The 20,036-nt window shown below is 36.5% G+C and overlaps 8 protein-coding genes and 1 long non-coding RNA gene across 9 annotated transcripts; 4 read left to right on the top strand and 5 right to left on the bottom strand.

The window, feature by feature from the left end:
* Nucleotides 1-201: 201 nt before the first annotated feature.
* Nucleotides 202-2,147, bottom strand: LOC17892508 (protein O-linked-mannose beta-1,4-N-acetylglucosaminyltransferase 2). Its single transcript, XM_023786402.1, has 3 exons — nt 1,990-2,147; nt 1,613-1,909; nt 202-1,510 (listed from the first exon to the last, which is right to left on the bottom strand). Exons 1-3 carry the CDS (start codon nt 2,144-2,146, stop codon nt 315-317), a joined length of 1,650 nt encoding a protein of 549 aa, XP_023642170.1. The 5' UTR covers nt 2,147; the 3' UTR covers nt 202-314.
* Nucleotides 2,148-4,768: 2,621 nt separating this feature from the next.
* On the bottom strand, nt 4,769-5,312 carry LOC17893985 (defensin-like protein 229). Its single transcript, XM_006298896.2, has 2 exons — nt 5,210-5,312; nt 4,769-5,018 (listed from the first exon to the last, which is right to left on the bottom strand). Exons 1-2 carry the CDS (start codon nt 5,274-5,276, stop codon nt 4,813-4,815), a joined length of 273 nt encoding a protein of 90 aa, XP_006298958.1. The 5' UTR covers nt 5,277-5,312; the 3' UTR covers nt 4,769-4,812.
* Nucleotides 5,313-6,550: 1,238 nt separating this feature from the next.
* On the bottom strand, nt 6,551-6,919 carry LOC17891359 (defensin-like protein 229). The gene is made up of 2 exons (XM_006298955.1): nt 6,853-6,919; nt 6,551-6,762 (listed from the first exon to the last, which is right to left on the bottom strand). Exons 1-2 carry the CDS (start codon nt 6,917-6,919, stop codon nt 6,551-6,553), a joined length of 279 nt encoding a protein of 92 aa, XP_006299017.1.
* Nucleotides 6,920-8,224: 1,305 nt separating this feature from the next.
* LOC17891117 (pre-mRNA-splicing factor SPF27 homolog) lies at nt 8,225-10,437 on the top strand. The gene is made up of 6 exons (XM_006298324.2): nt 8,225-8,508; nt 9,014-9,192; nt 9,277-9,360; nt 9,646-9,715; nt 9,815-9,948; nt 10,033-10,437. Exons 1-6 carry the CDS (start codon nt 8,269-8,271, stop codon nt 10,085-10,087), a joined length of 762 nt encoding a protein of 253 aa, XP_006298386.1. The 5' UTR covers nt 8,225-8,268; the 3' UTR covers nt 10,088-10,437.
* Nucleotides 10,438-11,046: 609 nt separating this feature from the next.
* Nucleotides 11,047-11,545, top strand: LOC17891854 (defensin-like protein 229). Its single transcript, XM_006299067.2, has 2 exons — nt 11,047-11,167; nt 11,260-11,545. The coding sequence occupies exons 1-2, from the start codon at nt 11,101-11,103 to the stop codon at nt 11,457-11,459; spliced, it is 267 nt and encodes an 88-aa protein (XP_006299129.1). The 5' UTR covers nt 11,047-11,100; the 3' UTR covers nt 11,460-11,545.
* Nucleotides 11,546-11,660: 115 nt separating this feature from the next.
* LOC17893470 (peroxisome biogenesis protein 3-1) lies at nt 11,661-14,043 on the bottom strand. Its single transcript, XM_006297941.2, has 7 exons — nt 13,695-14,043; nt 13,369-13,530; nt 13,066-13,256; nt 12,840-12,970; nt 12,554-12,681; nt 12,205-12,411; nt 11,661-12,029 (listed from the first exon to the last, which is right to left on the bottom strand). Exons 1-7 carry the CDS (start codon nt 13,706-13,708, stop codon nt 11,786-11,788), a joined length of 1,077 nt encoding a protein of 358 aa, XP_006298003.1. The 5' UTR covers nt 13,709-14,043; the 3' UTR covers nt 11,661-11,785.
* Nucleotides 14,044-14,667: 624 nt separating this feature from the next.
* On the bottom strand, nt 14,668-15,323 carry LOC111831725. Its single transcript, XR_002834872.1, has 4 exons — nt 15,237-15,323; nt 15,065-15,153; nt 14,901-14,961; nt 14,668-14,787 (listed from the first exon to the last, which is right to left on the bottom strand). It is a non-coding gene; the product is annotated as an uncharacterized LOC111831725 (long non-coding RNA).
* Nucleotides 15,324-15,802: 479 nt separating this feature from the next.
* Nucleotides 15,803-18,016, top strand: LOC17890749 (protein LST8 homolog). The gene is made up of 10 exons (XM_006298139.2): nt 15,803-16,118; nt 16,233-16,334; nt 16,422-16,534; nt 16,723-16,792; nt 16,934-17,011; nt 17,099-17,215; nt 17,306-17,388; nt 17,472-17,551; nt 17,630-17,689; nt 17,779-18,016. Exons 1-10 carry the CDS (start codon nt 16,011-16,013, stop codon nt 17,883-17,885), a joined length of 918 nt encoding a protein of 305 aa, XP_006298201.1. The 5' UTR covers nt 15,803-16,010; the 3' UTR covers nt 17,886-18,016.
* A 237-nt stretch (nt 18,017-18,253) lies between these two features.
* Nucleotides 18,254-19,834, top strand: LOC17893763 (receptor for activated C kinase 1C). The gene is made up of 2 exons (XM_006297847.2): nt 18,254-19,212; nt 19,512-19,834. The coding sequence occupies exons 1-2, from the start codon at nt 18,334-18,336 to the stop codon at nt 19,611-19,613; spliced, it is 981 nt and encodes a 326-aa protein (XP_006297909.2). The 5' UTR covers nt 18,254-18,333; the 3' UTR covers nt 19,614-19,834.
* The last annotated feature ends 202 nt before the right edge of the window (nt 19,835-20,036 follow it).

The following is a 20,036-nucleotide window of genomic DNA, read 5'->3' as shown; positions in this document are numbered from 1 at the left end:
AAGAAGAAAAGCATGACAAAAGCATCCGTTAAAATGGTGGAATCGCTTTTCAAACAGATTAAAGCTGCTTACACAAACCGTAAAAGGTTAACGTATACATACTTCAACTCTTGTGTGAGCTTAATATTTCCTTTTTAAAAATCTATTGGTTATACTTATCTCTGCAATTTTCCTAATGTAAACAATTGACAATTATTTTTAAATTTTTCGAAAATCTGATTAATTTCAATAAAGTATACAATTTGTGTTTTTATAATAAATATTACGATCCGACTACACGAATGTACAGTATGCGAATGCAGTAAATATTTTAATTATACCGACAACTGACTCTGCAAAAGCTCAAGAGCTTTGACAAGAACCGGCTTGAACCGGTTTATATCGACGCTGACGTTCTGCTGTACCAAATAAACCGACTTAAACATTTCCCACCCGTGTTTCGCAACCGCCGATGGATCCCTAACGATCTCGTGATCGCGTCCGTACTTGTGCATCAGCGTGCTCTCCTCCGGCGCGATCTTGTACTCCAGGTACCTCAGATTCATCCCCTTCGACGGATCCTCGAAGTCCGTCTTCGCGAGCCACTCGAATCCACCTATCGGAAGAATCTGAACCACCACCGCGTTCTCCGGCAAGAACACCATGTTCGTCAGCCCCGCGCCGTGAACGCCGAGCATCACGTCGCAGGAATTCACCGTTTGTGAGAAATCCGCGAGTCCCGTGTTCGCTTCCGCCACAACGACTTTGAATCCGATTAGCCTCGCCGCTCTCGCGATCTCGCCGGCGTTCACGAACGCTCTCGATCTGCCTCTAGCCAAAATCAGAATCCGTGGCCTCCGCCGCCGCATCTGTCTCGTAGTCACGGCGGCGTTACGCAACGAGTATGCGTCTCTTAGGAAACTCCTGAAATCGGACATGGAATACTCGGAATTCGAAGGATCGATCGTCAGCTCTTTGTAATACTCACGGTGGCGAGTAAGACCGACAACGACGCTGCTAAAACAGTGCGCTTCGTCTTCTTCGTCGATGTAAATCACTTCGTAATTCGAGAGTTTCCTCAGTAGTTCTTTAAACTTTTCGGCCCACCGTGGATTCTTGTTCGTCACGAGGAACTGAACCTCGCCGTTGAATCTACGCGCCGTCGTGTACAGAGGAATCACGATGTCGGTGAAATCGTGGAAATTGTTCATTGAGTAGCCTCCGAGGGAGAAGAGCATCGCCGGAACGCTGTGATTCCTAACGCAGCGCGATAAACTAGCGTTCTCTAATTGATCAGCGTTTTGTTCCAATTTAACCGTCCATTCTCTGACGCGATTCATGGCCGCCTTATCACCTTTTCGCGCGTAAGGTCTCATTTGCCACGTGGAATTCCCCGAGAACGCAAACGTGATCGCTGCAAAAACAGTCGCGGATTTGCCATGGATTCTTACGTCGCCGCTTAGCTCACAGAAGTCTGTTCTTGCTAGCTTGTTGCATATAGGTTTCATGGTTCCCTCCAATTTATTTTGATCTGAACATTCACCCAAACAACAACAAAATATCAATAAATTGACTTATACCATTAACAAGACAAGACAATTGTAGATAGAGAATAATTTGAAGTATGTTTGACCTGAAATGACTTGTTCTTTAGAGATTGTAGTGTTGGTAGTACAATTAAACGAATCAAGATGATTCTTGGGCAAGCTTGTGTCGTTGCACACACTAAGCTTCTGATTATCAGAACCGACTAGGCTTTGAGTAATAATTACTGTACTTGGTGTAATAACATCATCTTGCTTCGTTGGGACAATGAGTTCCTCAGAATCTTCAGATGCTGCATCGTTGCTGCTCCTTATCGCTTGTGGTTTCTGCGGTTCGGTTATTCTCAGCATTCTGAGACCAGCGTCAACTGATACTTGTAACTCCACTGAAGAAACAAAAGATAAACGTTAAAAAATTGATTGGTTTTGCGTATGACGTTTTGGAAAACGTGGTAAGGGACAGTACCGATTGGTAGAGGGCTGAGATAAGGTTTAAAGACAGTGCAAAGAGTGAAGACGAAGAGAAGAGAGGCGACGAAAGCTCCATAGCCAAGTTTCTTCTGCTCGTTTTTGCTAAAGCTACGAGCAAGTATTGTGTCGTAAAGAAGATCCTTCTCTGTCATTACTTTGTTTCTCATCAAGTTACACAAACTTTTTTGTTTTTCTTTTGGTAACAAAGTCACACAAACTTTGATCTTTCTTGTGCTACAAGAAACCTCTAAAAACCAGTCTTCTCGCCAATGTAGAGAGAGAGAGAGAGAGAGATGAATGAATGTGAGAGAGGGAGAGGATTGTCTGAAGTATTTAAAAACTTGTTCTAAGAAATTGGTCGTGTGTATTTTTGTCTCTATAAGATTTGAAGACAAGATCAGGAAGAAAACGTTTAGGTGTTGAAGATTAATAATACATGTTGAATGAATATTAATTAGTGTATTAATAAAAGAAGAGAGGGGTCTTACTAGTAATTTTTATAAATCAGGAGAGTGTCGGCATTGGAGAGGAAGGATTTGGAGGGCATGAAGAAGTTGTTAGTCGAAGAACAAGTCTTAGTAAGCAGCTTAGTTAATGCTCCCCACGATTCTTCTTTTTAGTTTCGTTAATTATTTCAAGTAATTTAATAGATATAATTTTAATAAACAAACAGAATTACAATGTGTGATTATTTTTTTGTATAATTTTTCTTTTCCAAATTGGATTATCAATGAAGAAAAAATATATTTTATCATGTAAATGTGTGGTTAGCAAAGAAAAAAACAAACAAAATTATCGAAAATACAGCAAAACATATTTAAATAAAAAATATTGAACATAATGGAAGTTCATAAACTGAGTACTTTTCTTTAATAAAATAATGGAAATGAAAGAAACTTTGTAAGTTGACTGTTAAGACAGACACAACCAAAATCTAAATGATTGATTGATTTGTTGATTGTTTAGTTTTTCTGGTTCCAATTAACGAAGGGAGGCAGCTGAATCAAATGTGGCCTGAAAGCTATGAATCAACTAACAGTTGGTGACATTTTTCTAGATTTATGTGATACTTGGTTGTTCCATTGTCGACTTTGGACTTTTTTCCCAACAATCTTTCATTACATTTATATATTTTTCCTATGTAATACTTGATTTCAATAATTGATGTTATGGTCTTAAATTAAGTAGTTCTAATAAGTATCTCAATCTAATTAGACTAACTCCGTTGAAATGTTTTTGTAGAGTTGTTAAAACACAAATAGTGATCGTTACCCTACTAGCAATGGATATATACATTGTCAATACTTTTAGATGACTTTTTACTCTATTAATTAGTAGTGAAAATGGTTCGTGAGCTATGGTCATATATAGTGTCGTATGCGGATGTGATTGTTCTAAGACTCTGAAACTGTACATCATCACCAATCTACTGGTTATAATCATTGGTGCTTATCTTCAATATCAATAATGATTAGTTTTGATATATAACTTGAGTCTTACTATAGAATATGAAGGACTAAATCTAGTTAAGAGAAAGCTTATATCTAATCATCCGAAACGTGCGGTGATTACCTCAACATCCAATTGAAATGTGGTAAGCAAAGTATGAGTTTTTTCCAATTAATTAATTTAGGTGGTAATACGAAACATATCATAATTAAGAGGAATCATACCATAAACTATATAATAAGAGAGATCGCTAATAATAATAATAGCAAAATAAGAAGGTTGTTAAGTAGGAAAGAGACATTCTAACAAGTTCCGCGTCTTGTAGCCTATTTGGTGGGTCGCATGACGACGTACGTGTGCACCTTCACATCTACGATGATTCTTTTTTTTTTTTTTCTTTCTCTTTGTTGAAAATTGCAATACGAAATTTAAAATTGTGTCAATACATATAAAAATATATTTATTGAAAAGAAGTTGGTAGAGTCATCGGTTAAGAAATATATAATTTATTTTTGTGACAAAATAGGTCCAAGATTTTTAAAAAATGATTATGAGCAAATGATCCGTCATTTTCTGGTTAAATTTTTTATTCAGTAAAATAACTTATGCTCAAGGATCAGTTACAAACTTACAATACAATGCATGGATCCACGAAATTACAAAAAAGTAACTAAGTTATAATGTTAAGGAAAGCTGGAATATGATGAAAAAAATACATATTACTTTCACAATCTTCCAAAATCGTATATTTATTTTGAATCTGAAAAAAAAAAGTCCAATATGAAAGCATTGTCTCTGGTCTTTAATAAAATATTGTCTCTTTGTAACTAAAAATTAACATTATCTATGGGCTTGACCGCCTTAGGTTACTGCTTAGATTTATATTTATGTTTAGTAGCCAAAGACACACAAAAACGTGCATAGGTCTAATTTATTGTCTTAACTCATGAATTTAACGACAACAACTTTTATTTCAAAATCCGAACCGATCACCTAAACCAAAGTTACGACACGTGACCTGCCTTAGCCCTAGTGCATCATAGGGGTGTTCTCAAGTATGGATTGTTCACTTTAAAGATGCTCTAACAGAAGAAACCTTTGAGAGAGCTTAAATTAAATTAGCCACGTTAAGCTGACAATCCCAATGGGGGTAACCTTTAATCCCAAAATATTAATTTCCCTTTTCTTACTGATTAATTATAAGATTTGATTCTACTGATTAAGAGATCAAATTCTGAAAATGTTGGAGGCTAAACCTTTCAGATCATATTTTAGAGTGACCCGGAAGGAATTGGAAGTACAATATGGTTCTTCTTACTGGTAAATGAACCTTTGGGTTTATATATGATCGACAAACTTAGATAAAAACTTAGCAAGGGGTAGTTGGAAATTTACATCTGCACAAACGTCTGCTATTGGCTTCAACGTAAATGGTACACTCGCAAGAAAAAGGGTATCGTTTGATTTTGTTAAAGCCTGCGATGCACGTCTTGTTCCCATCCCACCCACAGTTTTGCTCGAATACTTGTGCCCTTATGCACACCTTATTCACCTTCTTCTCCAGAGATTTCACCTCTTTTTTTTTTATTAATCACGTACACACACACACACAACAAATGGTACTGTTACATTATATATATAGGGATAAAGCGTACGTGTATATTAAGAAATAATTGATAATGCAGCAAGTTTGAAACTTGTTTATAACCCGGATACTAATCTCTACATCAAAAGAACAATAGTATACTCATTACGTATATACGTACCTTTCACGTGATTGAGAACACAAAACATGAGAACACAAGAAACTATTATCCAAGTACTCGACTTCATGATTCGATAAAAACTGATTAAAAGATATTGTCTGATTTGTTACATGCATGAACTTCCTGTTTGCGTGGTGGCTCTTGTAGTGAAGTATCCTATTCCTATATAGAGAGAACAAATGTTACCTAACCTAAATTAGGAGAAAGCTAAAGATACATGTAAGATCAAGTCAAGGAGATAAAAAAAGTTTGCGGTGTATTTTTAGAAAACAAAATTGTATGGAGGAGCTTGTATGCATGCATTCTGAATTTCTAATTATAACATTTTGTTGTTGTTGTTGTAAATTACCTTCTTATAGTCATCTTTCTTGTTCCTTCTACATCGATATTATTTTGAACTTACAAGATAAATACACCACTAGTAATTAATGTATGATTTATTGCTGCAAAATGTCCTCAAGAAAAGCAGAACTTCGTGTGTGCATGAGTCCTTAATAAAATCAGTTGCAACTTTCTAATGACCAATCTTGATGTGAAGTTATTAATTGCATAGTGTAATAGGTCTAAAGAGAGGCACTTTTCTCAGTCCTCGCATTTTTGGTCTTATTACATGTGTCTCATTGATGCATATGGTTCTTGTTACTATTACAACAATAATACAAGAAGAGAAAAATAAATATCAGAGTAGGTTTAGGTTTTTTTTTTTTTGTCACCATCAGAGTAGTTAAAACACAAATATATAGTTATCGTTAATTACCCTAGTCGTTTGCCCAAAAAGAATTACCCTAGTCTGATATATAGTAAATTTTCAACACCTAATATATTATCAAAGTATGACAAAAAGAAATTACATACGTAACATGTCAAAAAAGAAATTATATTCATTGTATGATCATATTTCTTATCTCTAACTTTTGTTTTGAAGCAAGGGACGTTTAAGCTATTCAAAAATGCATAACTTTTCTGTTTGTTTTGCACTTTAATTTGGCTCTTGTAAAGAAGTATGTTGCTTTTCTTTATCGAAAATTGGCAATGAATATTGATCAGATGGACAAAAGTTCGACAAATTTTTTGAGAATATGTCTAAAATATTATCTGAATAAGTACATACATATATAAGATCTTTATCGATATAATTACCAAACTAGTTTATAACTTTATTGATCTTTAACATAGATATAAAGGTAACTTAATTTGAAGATACATTAGAGATGAATTTATCTCAAATATATATCAAGGTTATTCGAAATCCTATATAGATCATTTTCTCTTAATTTATAGTGGACATAATTAGAGAGATAATACATGGTTAAAGAAGTAGGCAACTGATTAAAAACCTAGCTAGCAAGGGGTTGTTGGAAATTTACATGTGCACAAACGTTTGCTCTCGGTTGGAATGTAAAGGTCACAGTCGCAATGAAAAGGGTACTGTTTGATTTTATTAAAGCCTTTGATGCATGTCTTGTTTCCGTCCAACCCACAATTTTTTTCGAATACTTGTGACTTTGTGCACACCTTCTTCGCCTTCGTACTAGACACCCCCGATCTCACCTCTATATATATGTATTATTTTATCAATCACATACGTACGTGTGTATCACACACAAAATTAATGATGATTGTAACGGGATCACACTACGTACGTTTCACGTGATTGAGAACACAAAACATGAGAAGACAAGAAAACATAAACAAAGTACTCGACTTCATGATTCGACAAAATATGTATATATTGTCTTTGTTACATGCAGAAACTTCTTGTTCAATGTTTGGCTCTTTCTAAACAAGTGTGTAACTTTTATTTATCGATAGTTAATGCACACGTCCAAAAATAGTTATCTTTTATCTTATAAAGCACAAGTCACATGGCAAATAATATTATGCCACATAGATTTACTTCATATTTTAAAAGATTAATTAAAAAATTATAAATAAAAAATGTGTTACGTGAGAATAACTTCCTCAAAAATAGGCAGTTTAATTCTTGAAAATTTGTTCCCACGATTTATGAACCCACGTTCACAGTAAAACAGTCTTACAAACCATATTTTCTATTTTAAATAACCATTAACTCAATCTCATGTTTATTTGTTTTCAACATCTCGCTCTCTATTCATCATCTCCGGTCTTCATCGGTTCTATTAGGAAGAAGAATTATTAAAATAGTCTATGGCTCCACAGATGAAGTGTCTTCTGCTCCAATTCAAAGTATTATGTCAATAGTTTAAACAACTATTTGTTCCAGATAAGTTCTGTTTTCTTATAGAATTCGTTATTTACATTTTGGTGTTTTAGATAGAGTTCTTAAACACGGTTAAATTGGTGTGAAAATCAATCCACCGAGCATATCAAAGTCATTAAGTTTACCATGAGTTTTGTTTTACTTTTCCAGATTGATGAACTATCAAAAACAACAACACAATAGCCGGCTCAAAAGCTGATTTGTTCCTAAACTACTGGTATTATATTCATCATTTCTTCCTCTCTACATTGCTTTTTTTGTTTGTTATCCAACTTTACATTGCTTTTATCTACTATTAAAAGCAACAAATTTTAATCGTTTTGCATTTTTGGTTCTTTGTGCTAAGATATGTTTCATAAAACTTTAAGATTTGAGGTGTTTTTATTAGTTGTTAATATGTAATATAGATTAATACAAATATTTAGTAAATGTTTGCCCATACGTAGTACGGGTTAGAATACTAGTTTAGAATAATTTAGGAAGAAAAAAGCGAAGTGGCCGTAAACGAGAGATCGACAAACTTGGCAAGCTTTTAGTTTTAGAAATTAATAACAAATTTAAATGAAACCAAATCGTTGCCCAAAAAACCAAAAAAAAAAAAAAAAAAAAAAAAAAAAAAAAAAAAAAAAAAAACCGAAGCAACTTTTGAAATTTAGGAGCGTTAAAAGTAAGGCCCAATGGACCAAGGTCGGGCTTATTGAACCGGTTATAACTAATAGTATTTATATATTCTTTTAACTTGGGGGTCTCTCTCTCTCTCTATTTCCTCTTTCTCACTCTCTCAGGCACTTTCAATTTGTGAAGTCGAGACTCGATTATGGCGACGAACAATGGGGACGTTTTGATGCTAGAGGCGGCGCCGGAGGCTGCGAGGCCCTGGGCGAGTGCTGCGAACGCAGAAATTATCGATGCGCTTCCTTATATAGACGACGACTATGGCAATCCATTGATTAAGTCGGAGGTAGACCGCTTGGTGGAGGAAGAGATGCGCCGGAGCTCTAAGAAGCCAGCTGACTTTCTCAAGGACCTGCCTCCTCTTCCAAAGTTTGATTTCGAGGTCAATTTCACTCTGGATTCTTTCTTTCTTTTCTTTTTTTTTTAAATCGATTTCTTTGTTCGTATCTCTAGCTCGGGTTTTGAATTAGGGTTGAAGTGAGTTCGATGAAATTTTGGTGATTTCCAATCGTTTTCGTTTCTGGGTTTTGCTTCATCTTGGATTTTGTAGTCGTAATGTTGATTTTGCGCTTGTTATCTTAGGGGTTCGTGTTCTATTCGTTTTCTTCTTAATCGGAGAGAAAATGTGAAGCAGAGAGTTTGGGTTACTTGTCAATATTAGTTTTAGTTTAAGGTTTCTGAGTTGAATGGAATCCTCATGAGCATATAGTCTTATTTTCTGTGTTTCCTGAAGATATCATTGTTTATAGCCCTCTTTTAATTAGAAGAACTATTTCAGATCTTGTAGTTAGTTTCAGGAATTAGGTCAACAGGATAAATTTGTACGTTTTTGGGCTGATGTATTGATTGGTTTTGGCTCCGTTGGTTTGTTTTGAAACCAATATCAGAACTGCCCAACACTTAGCAAAGAGTATGAGCGTGTTAGAGCTGGGAAGCCTCCTGTGCGGATAGATTTTGAATCCCGATACAAGCTTGAAGTGCCGCCTGCTAGTAAGAAAAACGACGATGCTGCCTGGAAGCTGTCTCTTCAGAAGAATCATCGGTCACTGCAACACAAGATGTTCGAGTAAGCCAAATTTCTTAATGTTTGTGCTACATGATTTGTTAATTCTGATTTCCTATTTTAAACTGTAGATTTGTTAATTCACAGGCTTGAGAATTTGGAATTGATGTCAAAACATGGTCCAGAGCTCTGGAGACAGAACAACCATCGGTTAGAAGTATTCTTGTCCAGGTTTGTTCACACTCATATTGAATTGTCTGTCGTTACATTGTTAATTGAGATTAAAAGGGTTCAAGATCTTGTGTTAATAGATTGTATTTATCCTAGATGATCTGCAGAACCATGCTTCTTTGGCTTTATTAGTCTTGCTTTGCGTTTTTTTCTTCATGTGCTTTATGCGTAAAAAGCTTCTTTGTTCCCTTGAAACATAAGAAGCTCTTCGTGGGCATGTCACTCTTTGTAAAACTCTTATCTATCTTTCTGGTCCCAACACTCTATTTGGTTTCTATATTGCAGAATGCAAAGACTAGCTCAGGAGCAGAATGAGGAAATTGAAAAAGTAAATCGGGAAAGGAAGTATCATCAGGTGAATGAATACTTTAAATCATTTTACATGATCTTCTGTGCACTATTCTCTTCGGTTTACGGGGTAATCTGAAACTTTAATGTGTGTGTATATTATTAGCAAACGACATCATACGAGCTCAATGCTCTATCTCAAGAATGGAGACAGCTATGTGTGAAGAATATGGAGATCCAGTCTGCTTGTGCCGTGCTCGAGACACAAATCGAGTCTTATAAAAAGGAAGCTGCTGAAAGGTGAAGAAAATATGTTCTTACCTCTTTCCATCATTCAAAATTTGGATTAGGCTCAATACTAAAATTGCGGGTTGTGTGTTTCAGGGGATGGAACTTAGAAGAGAAACTAGAGAATGTCGAGTCACTTAAACTGCAATGAGGTACCTCCCTTGCTTGAGCCACTTCAACTGCAGTGACGTGCCTCCCTTGCTTTGAGGTGGTACTTTAAGTAAAGTGGATTCAGATTGAAACAGCTGTTGTAGGCCAGTTTGGTTTGAGTCTCAAAACATCGAGACAGTTATTTTGGCAGTTTTGTGAAGTCATCAGCTTTCCTATCAGGTAGCCGTGTGGGATAAGTAATTGTTTTTGGAGGTATCGAAACTGTTTAATTTATCAAGCCATGACCCTTTACGATATGGTAGTTAAAAGAATGATGATGTAACCTTTTTATCAATGATGATATTTTAGACCTATTGCAATATGCAATGTAGATCATATCAAAATTGTTCACTATAAGGTTGCAACCTGTTTTATCAGAAACGTAGTCTCTGAAAAACCAATCAAAAATTTGGCGACAAAAAAAAAAAAAAAACCAATCAATATTCGAATCAGGTAGAGAGCTATCTTAGACATTAACGTCTTAATGACACATGAATTTCTTGAAGACATTTTGCAGCAACAAAACATATATATTATTAGCAGTGATTTATTTTATCTTGTAAGCGCAAAATAATATCGATGTAGAAGGAACAAGAAAGATCTATCATTTTACTCGCATTAATAAACACATATTTTGCTTATCCTTACCCTCTTTACTCTTTAGACAATTAGACCACCAAACCAAACATCTCTCATTTTATTCTATATCTAGAATTTTATTAAAATTGTTCTGTTATTAGCATATATAATATTTTGAAATTACTAAATACTTAATGCTTTGACTTTTTTAACATACTAAGTTAGAGTAATTTGGAAAATATATGGTCAAGTCAATAAAAATTATATAGCTTAATATTTATAACTATATATATAATTGAATATTAGAAATAAAATTAATTCATTATATATATATATATATGAAGAAGACTAACCTACTTTAGTATAAGAGCTAAGCAAAAAGGAAGTTTCTGCATATTCAGACAATATTTTTTATATCAATTTTTTGGTCGAATCATGAAGTCTTTTACTTGGTTTATGGTTTCCTGTATTCTTATGTATTGTGTTCTCAACCACGTGAAAGGTACGTACGTAATGTTTGTTCTTTTGAAATAAAGAAAAAGGTTATATATATTCAAGATTATAAACTTGCTGCATTTTGTCAATTTGTTAAAGAGGTGAAATCGGTGGAGGAGAATGTGGTGTGCATCAAGTCACAAGTATTCGAACAAAACTGTGGATGGGATGGGAACAAGACGTGCATCAAAGGCTTTAACAAAATCAAAGAGTACCCTTTTTCTTGCGAGTGTAGCATCTATGATGTAGACAATAGCAGACGTTTGTGCAAATGTAAATTCCCAACTTCCCCTTGCTAGGTTTTATCTAAAGAGCATGTACAATTAGTCGTGCCGGTCTAATGTATCTTCGAATTAAATTACTTCATATCTATGCACAAGATCAATGAAGTTATAAACTAGTCCGGTAACGTCAATAACGATCTCATTTGCGTACTCGTCATGTTTCAGATTGAAATGTTCGTCTCTGTTATGTTAGATATGTTAATATGCTTCAAGGAATATGCTATTGAACGATTATTTTAATGATGTTTGATTTTACTATTTTGGATTAAATTGAAAAGAAAAATAAAACAGAAACACACAATTTGGGAATTTGGAATCGGCAAATTTGCGTATAAATAATGCTACTGAGGCATATTTGCGTATAAAAGAGTGAAAAAGAGTTTAACTTCAGGCAAATCTCGGATGAGTTGCAAGAACCGGTTCTTGTCCGGTTCAGCTGAAATCTCCGGCATTGTCTTCTCAATCTGTGGTAGTAGCTTCGCCAATTGCATCCCTGTGGCCAGACCGGTCTTTGTTTCCATCTCCTCTACTAACGCAACGGCACAAGACTTGAGTGAGATCTCTGCTACATTTGTAAAATCATTGCTGCAACAAGAAAACAAGACCGATAAATCTTTACAGGCTGCAACAAAAAAAAAAAAAGAAAGAAGCCTCCTCTTTTTTCATGCTTTGATCATTAAAGCAAAAACAGAGGACACAGCTTTATATAAAGAAGTGAAGTTTTCGTCTTTTGCTGGTTAAAGAGCAGAGATAGTGTTACCTAGTGAGTACTTCCCGCGTCTCGGTTATGAGTTGATGAAACTTGGAGACAGTTGCATCAGGAGAGGAAGCATCAGTGGTCGTATCTTGGGACATCATTAGATAATCTACCCAGTGATGTGGACTTTCAGTGCTCATAAACACATCTAGTATCCGCATCACAGTTTCTTGAAGAACCCTTGTGGTTAACACATCCTTCAACTGTTTTCTGCAATTAAACACACATCATTACATTTCGTCATACATTCACCAAGTATAAGGATGATCTTCGTAAGCATATTTGGCACCACAAAACTAATCAAGAAACAAACGAGAGATCTTTCATAGTAAGTCTGTGATGTAAATTATACCCCTTCAGAACTTCTTTCACAGCACTCTGCATATTACAAATCAAATTCGCCATGCCAGTGGTCGCAAGAAAATCAGCGCTTGTTAAAAACTTTTGTTCGTCATCTCTATCTATGAGATCTAATTCTTCCTGTCAAAAAAACAAAAACAAAAAGAGAGTATGTCCAAAATGAATAACAAGATTAGCATATAATAGTGAATCGTAGAACAAACAATGATTCTTGTGGAATTGATAAACTAACAATGATTCTTAAGGAAGTATAAAAAAAGGGAAGAAAAAGGTCTTACAAGTAAATGTGAGTTGCCAAGACCTCTAGCAGTGTCGATATATAAATGTCTGCCCAAAATATTGACTTGAACCCTAATGTACAAACTAAGCATAGTGACTGACCAAAGGGACAAAACCATCCTCGTGAAACCTGGACACAAAATGAAAGTTCAATCACACGATCTAATGTTGTCCACAGATAATATATGTATAGATAGCAAGAGAGAGAGAAAGAGAAGTACGCACTCAAAATTTTGAGTTCATTCCAAAGTTGAAGCTTCTCAGAAGGAATCAAAATCCCTTTTCCTTTGCTTAGCTTCGCCATAATACTAGAGACATCCATCTCTTCTACTAAACGGCTACTCAAGTGATGCATTGCGTGAGGCAATGTTGCAGTATCAGCAATCATCTGAATGTTGTCGAAATGGGCCTTCATTCTAACCAAGCAATACAGAACAACAAACCCAAAAACAATAACATATATAAGCACTAAAAAACTGAGAAACAACCAAACCACTGCTCTGTCTTATGGTGTCAAAAAAACTCAACTGGGTTTTGATGATCTCATCATTCACACGCTCGTTAGCAAGCTCTTGTTCCAAGTCAGCGAGCTTACGAGTATGGGCATTGTATAGTTTGTAGAGCAAATACCCACTTCCCAAACAAGTCGTCGTCACCAAAATCTTCCTTCTATGTTTTCTCCACAAACCCCTTAAAATTTTCCAGAAAACGCAATAAACTTGTAATCAATCGATTAAAAAAAAAAGAAAAAGAAAACCTAATTTCTCAGTTGTAAACGTTTATCTAAAACCCCACGGAACTTGAAATCAAATAGAGAGAGAGCAACGAAACATAAAAGGAGATTTACAACATACCTGACTAAATCCATGACCTTTGAAGCTACTGAATTCGAACCAACGAATCCATTGACTGAATTGTTTTAGAAAAGATTAAAGAACAAAACCAAAAAGCTTCGTGTTGAAGATATCTCAATTTCTTCTATAGACAGAGAGATAAAGTTGGAAGAGATAGAGAGAGAGGCTAAGATTCCCCTGTCGTGTTGTTGTTATCTGTCTTGAAGGTTAATTAAAAAAAAAAATCAGAAAAAAAATTTCCGGCGAGAGGATGGCTTTTAGCTCCGATCTATCCCTTGGGCGAATGAATGAGAGAATGTGTTATCACTTGAGGCGACGATACACAGATTCTCTAGTTTTGGAAACTGAATCTCTCAACACAAAAGCTCATCAGAATCTCATTTTTTCTCTTTATCTAACCGAACTTAACCGAATTAAAAAGTCAATTTACTTTATTAGGTCAAAACAACATACGGTTCCGACCGAAAGATATTGAACTGAACTCGGTAATTTCAATTTTCAATAGACCGATTTTAGGTTCTCGTCGGTTTAGAAAAATCGAATCATATACATATGCTAAATTAGGTACGAAATTGAATCCAACATTTAATAAAATGGACCAACATTACCAAGTCACTTTTGTTTGTACAATGTATTATTGAACCGGTTCATTTGACATTCCGGTTACAAGTAGAGGCCCACGTGTAGAAAGCACTTCAATCCAAAAGTTAATTAGTCAACTAGAACCTTCGGAATGAATTGGTAACGTTTCAAGATTTCTTTGTTTTGGATCTTTGGTTCTGGAGCGAATTGTTTTCATTCCGGTTTTGTTTTGGTTTTGTTTTGATCAGACTAAAAGATCGAAAAGACTGCCACTACACCGTTAACTGCCACTTTCTCTTAATCGTTAAGACTGCCACTTTCTCTTACTCGACGGGTTATTGCCCGTGTGTCAAGATCATCTGGTAAAATGAGTAAAGTTATAAACCCAATTTGTATAATATCTTGAAATCTAAATTAGTATCAATAACCAAACAAATTTACAGATTCCCATAATGTTCCTCTCTGCTAGATAGTCACCAAGTGTTTTCGTACATCTCTATAGTTTGAGGTACTGCAAAAATTATGATTCTCAAAGTCTATCATGTCGATGTATTGGAAAATGGAAAGAGACTCCAGTAGACTAAAATATTCCTGGAGGTGAGGTATCAGAATTGATATGTTTACCTGATGCTTAGACTTCTTGTTACTAAACCAGCCTAAAGACATTGCCTTGATTCTTCATCATCTGGGAGAAAGCAAATTATAACATATCTCAACCTCAGAAGTCAGAACACAACATACATCGTGCAGTAAATGTTTCAAAACTTCAAACCGGAATTTGCAATCACCTGGATTCACACCAGTGCTACCGATCTGAGGATTTGTCATTAGCTCAAATTGGCCAGCGTATCTAGGATCAGTCAGAATTTATTGATACCTTTAAAACAGATACAATGCAATCATACTACTCCATTAAAGATCCAGGAAATGCATAGCAATGTTAAGACAAAAGAATCACACCCTGTCAAAGAGGTATTAAATACCAATTTAGCAACACGGGTTCCAGAAGCACCAAATGATTTAGCCGACCACACGGAGCCGTCTTCTAACACAAGTCTAGCATTGTATGTGCTCCAAGGTTTCTCCAGAAGACCTACTAAACATAGGATCAAAGCACTAATTAAGAGCCTTCAGCTTATCCGAGAAACAAATCATATAACTACAAGACAGAACATTCCTTCATTTTCTTCAATGGGACGAAAGAGCTTATAAGGTTCATGATTTCAGAGGAAACTGAGTTAATGAAAGCCAAATTGAAGCCACAGGTCTTTTTTAAAAAATATTCTAAACTTCTAAAAGCTTCCAATGATACTACTGTTCTGTAAGTGGACAAACAGAGAGAGTCAGTGAAGAGAAAAGGTTTTCATGTTCTGAAATAGCAAAATGGCCCCTTACTTATTCACACATGTATATATGACCCCAACATATAAATATTTATACTAGAAGCTCCCCGCCTTATTTTTAATTATGATAAGTTCTCAGTAAAACCCTATTTTTCTCGTCTTCTTCTTCTCTTTCACTTTCTTTGTCTTCTTCTTCCCCTTTCTCTCCAATTTATTTACAGTTCTCTTCCTGTTTTCGTTTCCTCAATTTTACGAAACCCTAGCTTGAATTTGGATCAAGGTATTCGTCTTTTGATTCTTCGAGAAAGGGGATTTGAATTGGTTTCCAGGAATCAGCAAAAATTACCAAATGGTTGGTTCATTATTTCGATCGGGATAAAATCGATCGAGAATGAGTCAGCCTTCTGTGATTCTTGCCACGGCTAGCTATGATCACACGATCCGATTCTGGGAAGCCGAAACTGGACGATGTTACCGTACCATTCAGTACCCTGATTCGGTTTGTTTCTCTCTCCCGCACTTAATTTTGTGAATTTCTGGGTTATCATTGAATACCTTATGGAGTAACAATGAGACTAATACAAAGTTTCTGTTTTTGATGTTGCATTTTCAGCATGTAAATAGATTGGAGATAACCCCAGATAAGCGTTATCTAGCAGCAGCTTGCAATCCTCATATACGACTCTTTGATGTCAATTCCAACAGCCCCCAACCTGTAAAAACTCCTTCTTTTTCAATGGAGTGTTTTTTTTTTCCTTTTATCTTGCTTGAATGATTTTGAAGGAGTCTTGGTGCGTATCAGGTGATGACCTATGATTCACATACCAACAATGTTATGGCAGTAGGATTCCAATGTGATGGGAAATGGATGTACTCAGGATCAGAGGATGGCACAGTTAAGATTTGGGACTTGAGGTAGATCATGTCATCTTCTTTTAGCTGAGAGTTTATAGCTTCATTCAAGTGTGGATTCTAGGAGATGGCAAGGATATTGAATACACAGTTATGAAAATCCTAAGAACATTACACGTCCTGGAGCATACCTTCTTGAGTTGAGTTGTATTCTTAGGAACAAGTTACTGACTCGGTAAACCAAAATGCAGGGCTCCGGGTTGCCAAAAGGAGTATGAAAGTGTTGCTGCAGTTAACACAGTTGTTCTACACCCAAATCAGGTACATCAACTAGCCAAGTCCTCTGCTGGTGTTGACTGTTTTTCTCTGGCTTTTAGCTTCGTAGTGTGTTAAAGAAAGCTCTGGTGTTTTTTCTGGTAGGTATCTGTTTAGTCTTTATCATGAATTTTCACTTTTGTACAGACTGAATTGATATCTGGAGACCAAAATGGAAATATACGTGTATGGGATCTCAGAGCAAATTCGTGTAGCTGTGAACTGGTAATTGCCTTTTGACACGTCTTAATTTCTTTGTCCTAGTTACATTGTCTGAGAATCTGTAGATAATCACTTGGGGTGTAACTATAGGTACCAGAAGTTGATACTGCTGTACGATCTTTAACTGTTATGTGGGATGGGACAATGGTGGTTGCTGCTAACAACCGTGGAACATGTTATGTATGGCGCTTGCTGCGTGGAAAGCAGGTAATTTTCAAATATGTAAACATTTCTTAATCATGTGACAGTCGCATTCTTGTGATTTCCATGCCGCTAAAAATACTTATTCTTTTTCAGACAATGACCGAGTTTGAGCCGCTTCATAAGCTACAAGCGCATAATGGTCACATCCTCAAATGTCTCCTCTCGCCTGCAAACAAGTAATGTGTTTCTTATTCTTTCTCTTAAACCCATTTTCTTTGTCATCTCGCTTCAACGCTGACGAGTGTATATGTGTAAGCAGATATCTAGCGACCGCATCATCTGATAAAACCGTCAAAATATGGAACGTCGATGGTTTCAAATTAGAGAAAGTTTTAACAGGTTTGGTCTCCATGATTTTGCTAACATGATTCGTTCTCCCTTACCCTTTCTTACACTTTCATTAATTTTATCTAACAGGACATCAAAGATGGGTCTGGGACTGCGTATTTTCAGTGGATGGTGAATTTCTTGTGACAGGTACTACTGATCTCTATCTTAAGTTAAACCAATGGAAAACTTAACAGAACAATCTTTAAACTGGTTTTGATTTTGTAATATCTGTACAGCATCATCGGACATGACGGCTAGATTGTGGTCGATGCCAGCGGGAAAAGAAGTGAAGGTCTACCAAGGTCATCATAAAGCTACTGTGTGTTGTGCACTCCACGATTAAAACCTTAAGAATAATTAGTGAAAGCTAAATTATGAACAAATCAGACTGTGTTCTTTGTGTTGTGTTTTAGAAAACGCTTGTACATTTCAATCGGATTCGTTTTTAATCTTCTGATCTTTCTTGGGATCAAACATGTCTCAAGTCTCTCAACTCCTAACAACATAAACAGCTCCAACAAAACTAATATCAGAAGAAGCCCATGTACGGCCCGTTTAAGCAAATTCAATTTCCGAAAACTACCTATGGTTGACCAGGAAACGTCGGCCCAAATAAGCAGTCTTCTCTTGCAGAAACCACGACACTAAACCCTAATTTCTTCCAATTTTTAGACCTAGAGTATAAATACCAACATTTCGGTAAACCTCCAAATCTCTCGCACTGTTACGCCATTTTCGTGAGTAAGAAGAAGAAACGTAAGCTAGAGTCTCTCCGCTCAGAACCTCTAAACATGGCCGAGGGACTTGTACTGAAGGGCACTATGCGCGCCCACACCGATATGGTCACGGCCATCGCTACACCGATCGACAATTCCGACATCATTGTCACAGCGTCGCGTGACAAATCCATCATCCTTTGGAAACTCACCAAGGACGACAAGTCGTACGGTGTTGCTCAGCGTAGGCTCACTGGTCACTCTCACTTTGTCGAAGATGTCGTCCTCTCATCGGACGGTCAGTTTGCACTCTCCGGAAGCTGGGACGGTGAGCTCCGTCTGTGGGATCTCGCTACCGGCGTCTCGACCCGTCGTTTCGTCGGACACACGAAAGATGTGCTCTCAGTCGCATTCTCCGTTGATAACCGTCAGATCGTATCTGCGTCCCGTGACCGCACGATCAAGCTGTGGAACACACTTGGTGAATGCAAGTACACCATCTCCGAAGGTGATGGTCACAAGGAATGGATTAGCTGTGTCAGGTTTAGCCCTAACACGAACGTGCCCACCATTGTTTCCGCTTCGTGGGATCACACCGTGAAAGTGTGGAATCTCCAGAACTGTAAGCTGAAGAACTCTCTTGTCGGACACACGGGTTACCTCAACACTGTCGCTGTCTCGCCTGATGGTTCACTATGCGCCAGTGGTGGGAAAGATGGTGTTATCTTGTTGTGGGATTTGGCAGAGGGAAAGAAGCTCTACTCGCTTGAGGCTGGCTCTATCATTCACTCTCTTTGCTTCAGTCCTAACAGATACTGGTTGTGTGCTGCGACAGAGAACAGCATTAAGATCTGGGATCTAGAGAGCAAGAGTGTTGTTGAGGATTTGAAGGTTGATCTCAAGGCCGAGGCAGAGAAGGCTGATGGTGGCGTTGGAACTGGTAACCAGAAGAAGGTATGTCGTCATTGTTCATATATAATATCCTACTTGTTGTTTCGATAGTAGTTGGTTCTCTGTCAATACAAATCATCGTTTGTGCTACATTGATCGTTTTATTGTATGCATTAGAAGTAGTGATGTATGTTCAGTTATGACAGATTTTGGTTAGAAATTGCCTAAGTAGGTTCTGCCTGAATCCTTTCCCTGATGACAATAGCTTTGAAAATCGGGATTTTATGATCTGGAATGTTACTCTGCTTCAAAGGTTTTGACTTAGATAGGAAGAAGATATTGATAATATTTGTAAAATGCAGGTGATCTACTGCACAAGTTTGAACTGGAGTGCCGATGGAAGCACATTGTTCAGTGGTTACACTGATGGAGTTGTCAGGGTCTGGGGTATTGGTCGTTACTAGAGAGAAGAAGAAGAAGCAGCAGATGAAGAAGAAGACTTGATGAGCGTTACAAATTCTCGAGAAACAAAAGATTAGCTGTTTTTAATTTCTCCAATTTTTCCAGACTGGGTCAGTTATTGTATTAGTCCCTCCCTCCCAGACCTCTATTTTGACAATTTTTGTTTAATTTCCAGAAACAAATTCAAAACGCCGATACATTGATAATCATATCTTCACTCTATGAAAATGTCACCAATTTTGATTGCAATTAACCAATTACATTGGAGAAGATGATGAATGTCAAAAAAAAAAGTTTAGCACTCAGAACCATATTACTCTCTATAAGGGTCATTGCATTTACATTACGTTATAATGCAACAGCACTCGTCGTCATCCATCATTTCACTACTTCTTTGAGACTGGTTTAGATTCAAGTCTACCTCA

Source organism: Capsella rubella, unplaced genomic scaffold (genome assembly GCF_000375325.1).
Source record: "Capsella rubella cultivar Monte Gargano unplaced genomic scaffold, Caprub1_0 scaffold_3, whole genome shotgun sequence".
NCBI classification, from domain to species: Eukaryota; Viridiplantae; Streptophyta; class Magnoliopsida; order Brassicales; family Brassicaceae; genus Capsella; species Capsella rubella.
This window is presented reverse-complemented; position numbering and strand designations above follow the sequence as displayed.

What these genes read in the sequence shown, in the direction of transcription:
- LOC17892508 (XM_023786402.1), bottom strand. Translation starts at nt 2,146, where the DNA reads ATGACAGAGAAGGATCTTCTTTACGACACAATACTTGCTCGTAGCTTT. An exon ending in TCTCAGCCCTCTACCAATCG is followed by an intron (nt 1,910 to 1,989) that starts GTACTGTCCCTT and finishes TTGTTTCTTCAG; the next exon opens with TGGAGTTACAAGTATCAGTT. An exon ending in TAAAGAACAAGTCATTTCAG is followed by an intron (nt 1,511 to 1,612) that starts GTCAAACATACT and finishes GTGAATGTTCAG; the next exon opens with ATCAAAATAAATTGGAGGGA.
- LOC17893985 (XM_006298896.2), bottom strand. Translation starts at nt 5,276, where the DNA reads ATGAAGTCGAGTACTTGGATAATAGTTTCTTGTGTTCTCATGTTTTGT. An exon ending in TGTTCTCAATCACGTGAAAG is followed by an intron (nt 5,019 to 5,209) that starts GTACGTATATAC and finishes TAAAAAAAAAAG; the next exon opens with AGGTGAAATCTCTGGAGAAG.
- LOC17891359 (XM_006298955.1), bottom strand. Translation starts at nt 6,919, where the DNA reads ATGAAGTCGAGTACTTTGTTTATGTTTTCTTGTCTTCTCATGTTTTGT. An exon ending in TGTTCTCAATCACGTGAAAC is followed by an intron (nt 6,763 to 6,852) that starts GTACGTAGTGTG and finishes ACATATATATAG; the next exon opens with AGGTGAGATCGGGGGTGTCT.
- LOC17891117 (XM_006298324.2), top strand. Translation starts at nt 8,269, where the DNA reads ATGGCGACGAACAATGGGGACGTTTTGATGCTAGAGGCGGCGCCGGAG. An exon ending in CTGCAACACAAGATGTTCGA is followed by an intron (nt 9,193 to 9,276) that starts GTAAGCCAAATT and finishes GTTAATTCACAG; the next exon opens with GCTTGAGAATTTGGAATTGA. An exon ending in TTAGAAGTATTCTTGTCCAG is followed by an intron (nt 9,361 to 9,645) that starts GTTTGTTCACAC and finishes TCTATATTGCAG; the next exon opens with AATGCAAAGACTAGCTCAGG.
- LOC17891854 (XM_006299067.2), top strand. Translation starts at nt 11,101, where the DNA reads ATGAAGTCTTTTACTTGGTTTATGGTTTCCTGTATTCTTATGTATTGT. An exon ending in TGTTCTCAACCACGTGAAAG is followed by an intron (nt 11,168 to 11,259) that starts GTACGTACGTAA and finishes AATTTGTTAAAG; the next exon opens with AGGTGAAATCGGTGGAGGAG.
- LOC17893470 (XM_006297941.2), bottom strand. An exon ending in TTGGCAACTCACATTTACTT is followed by an intron (nt 12,682 to 12,839) that starts GTAAGACCTTTT and finishes TTTTTTTGACAG; the next exon opens with GAAGAATTAGATCTCATAGA. An exon ending in GTGAAAGAAGTTCTGAAGGG is followed by an intron (nt 12,412 to 12,553) that starts GTATAATTTACA and finishes GTTTAATTGCAG; the next exon opens with AAAACAGTTGAAGGATGTGT.
- LOC17890749 (XM_006298139.2), top strand. Translation starts at nt 16,011, where the DNA reads ATGAGTCAGCCTTCTGTGATTCTTGCCACGGCTAGCTATGATCACACG. An exon ending in CCATTCAGTACCCTGATTCG is followed by an intron (nt 16,119 to 16,232) that starts GTTTGTTTCTCT and finishes TTGCATTTTCAG; the next exon opens with CATGTAAATAGATTGGAGAT. An exon ending in ATTAGAGAAAGTTTTAACAG is followed by an intron (nt 17,552 to 17,629) that starts GTTTGGTCTCCA and finishes TTTATCTAACAG; the next exon opens with GACATCAAAGATGGGTCTGG.
- LOC17893763 (XM_006297847.2), top strand. Translation starts at nt 18,334, where the DNA reads ATGGCCGAGGGACTTGTACTGAAGGGCACTATGCGCGCCCACACCGAT. An exon ending in GAACTGGTAACCAGAAGAAG is followed by an intron (nt 19,213 to 19,511) that starts GTATGTCGTCAT and finishes TGTAAAATGCAG; the next exon opens with GTGATCTACTGCACAAGTTT.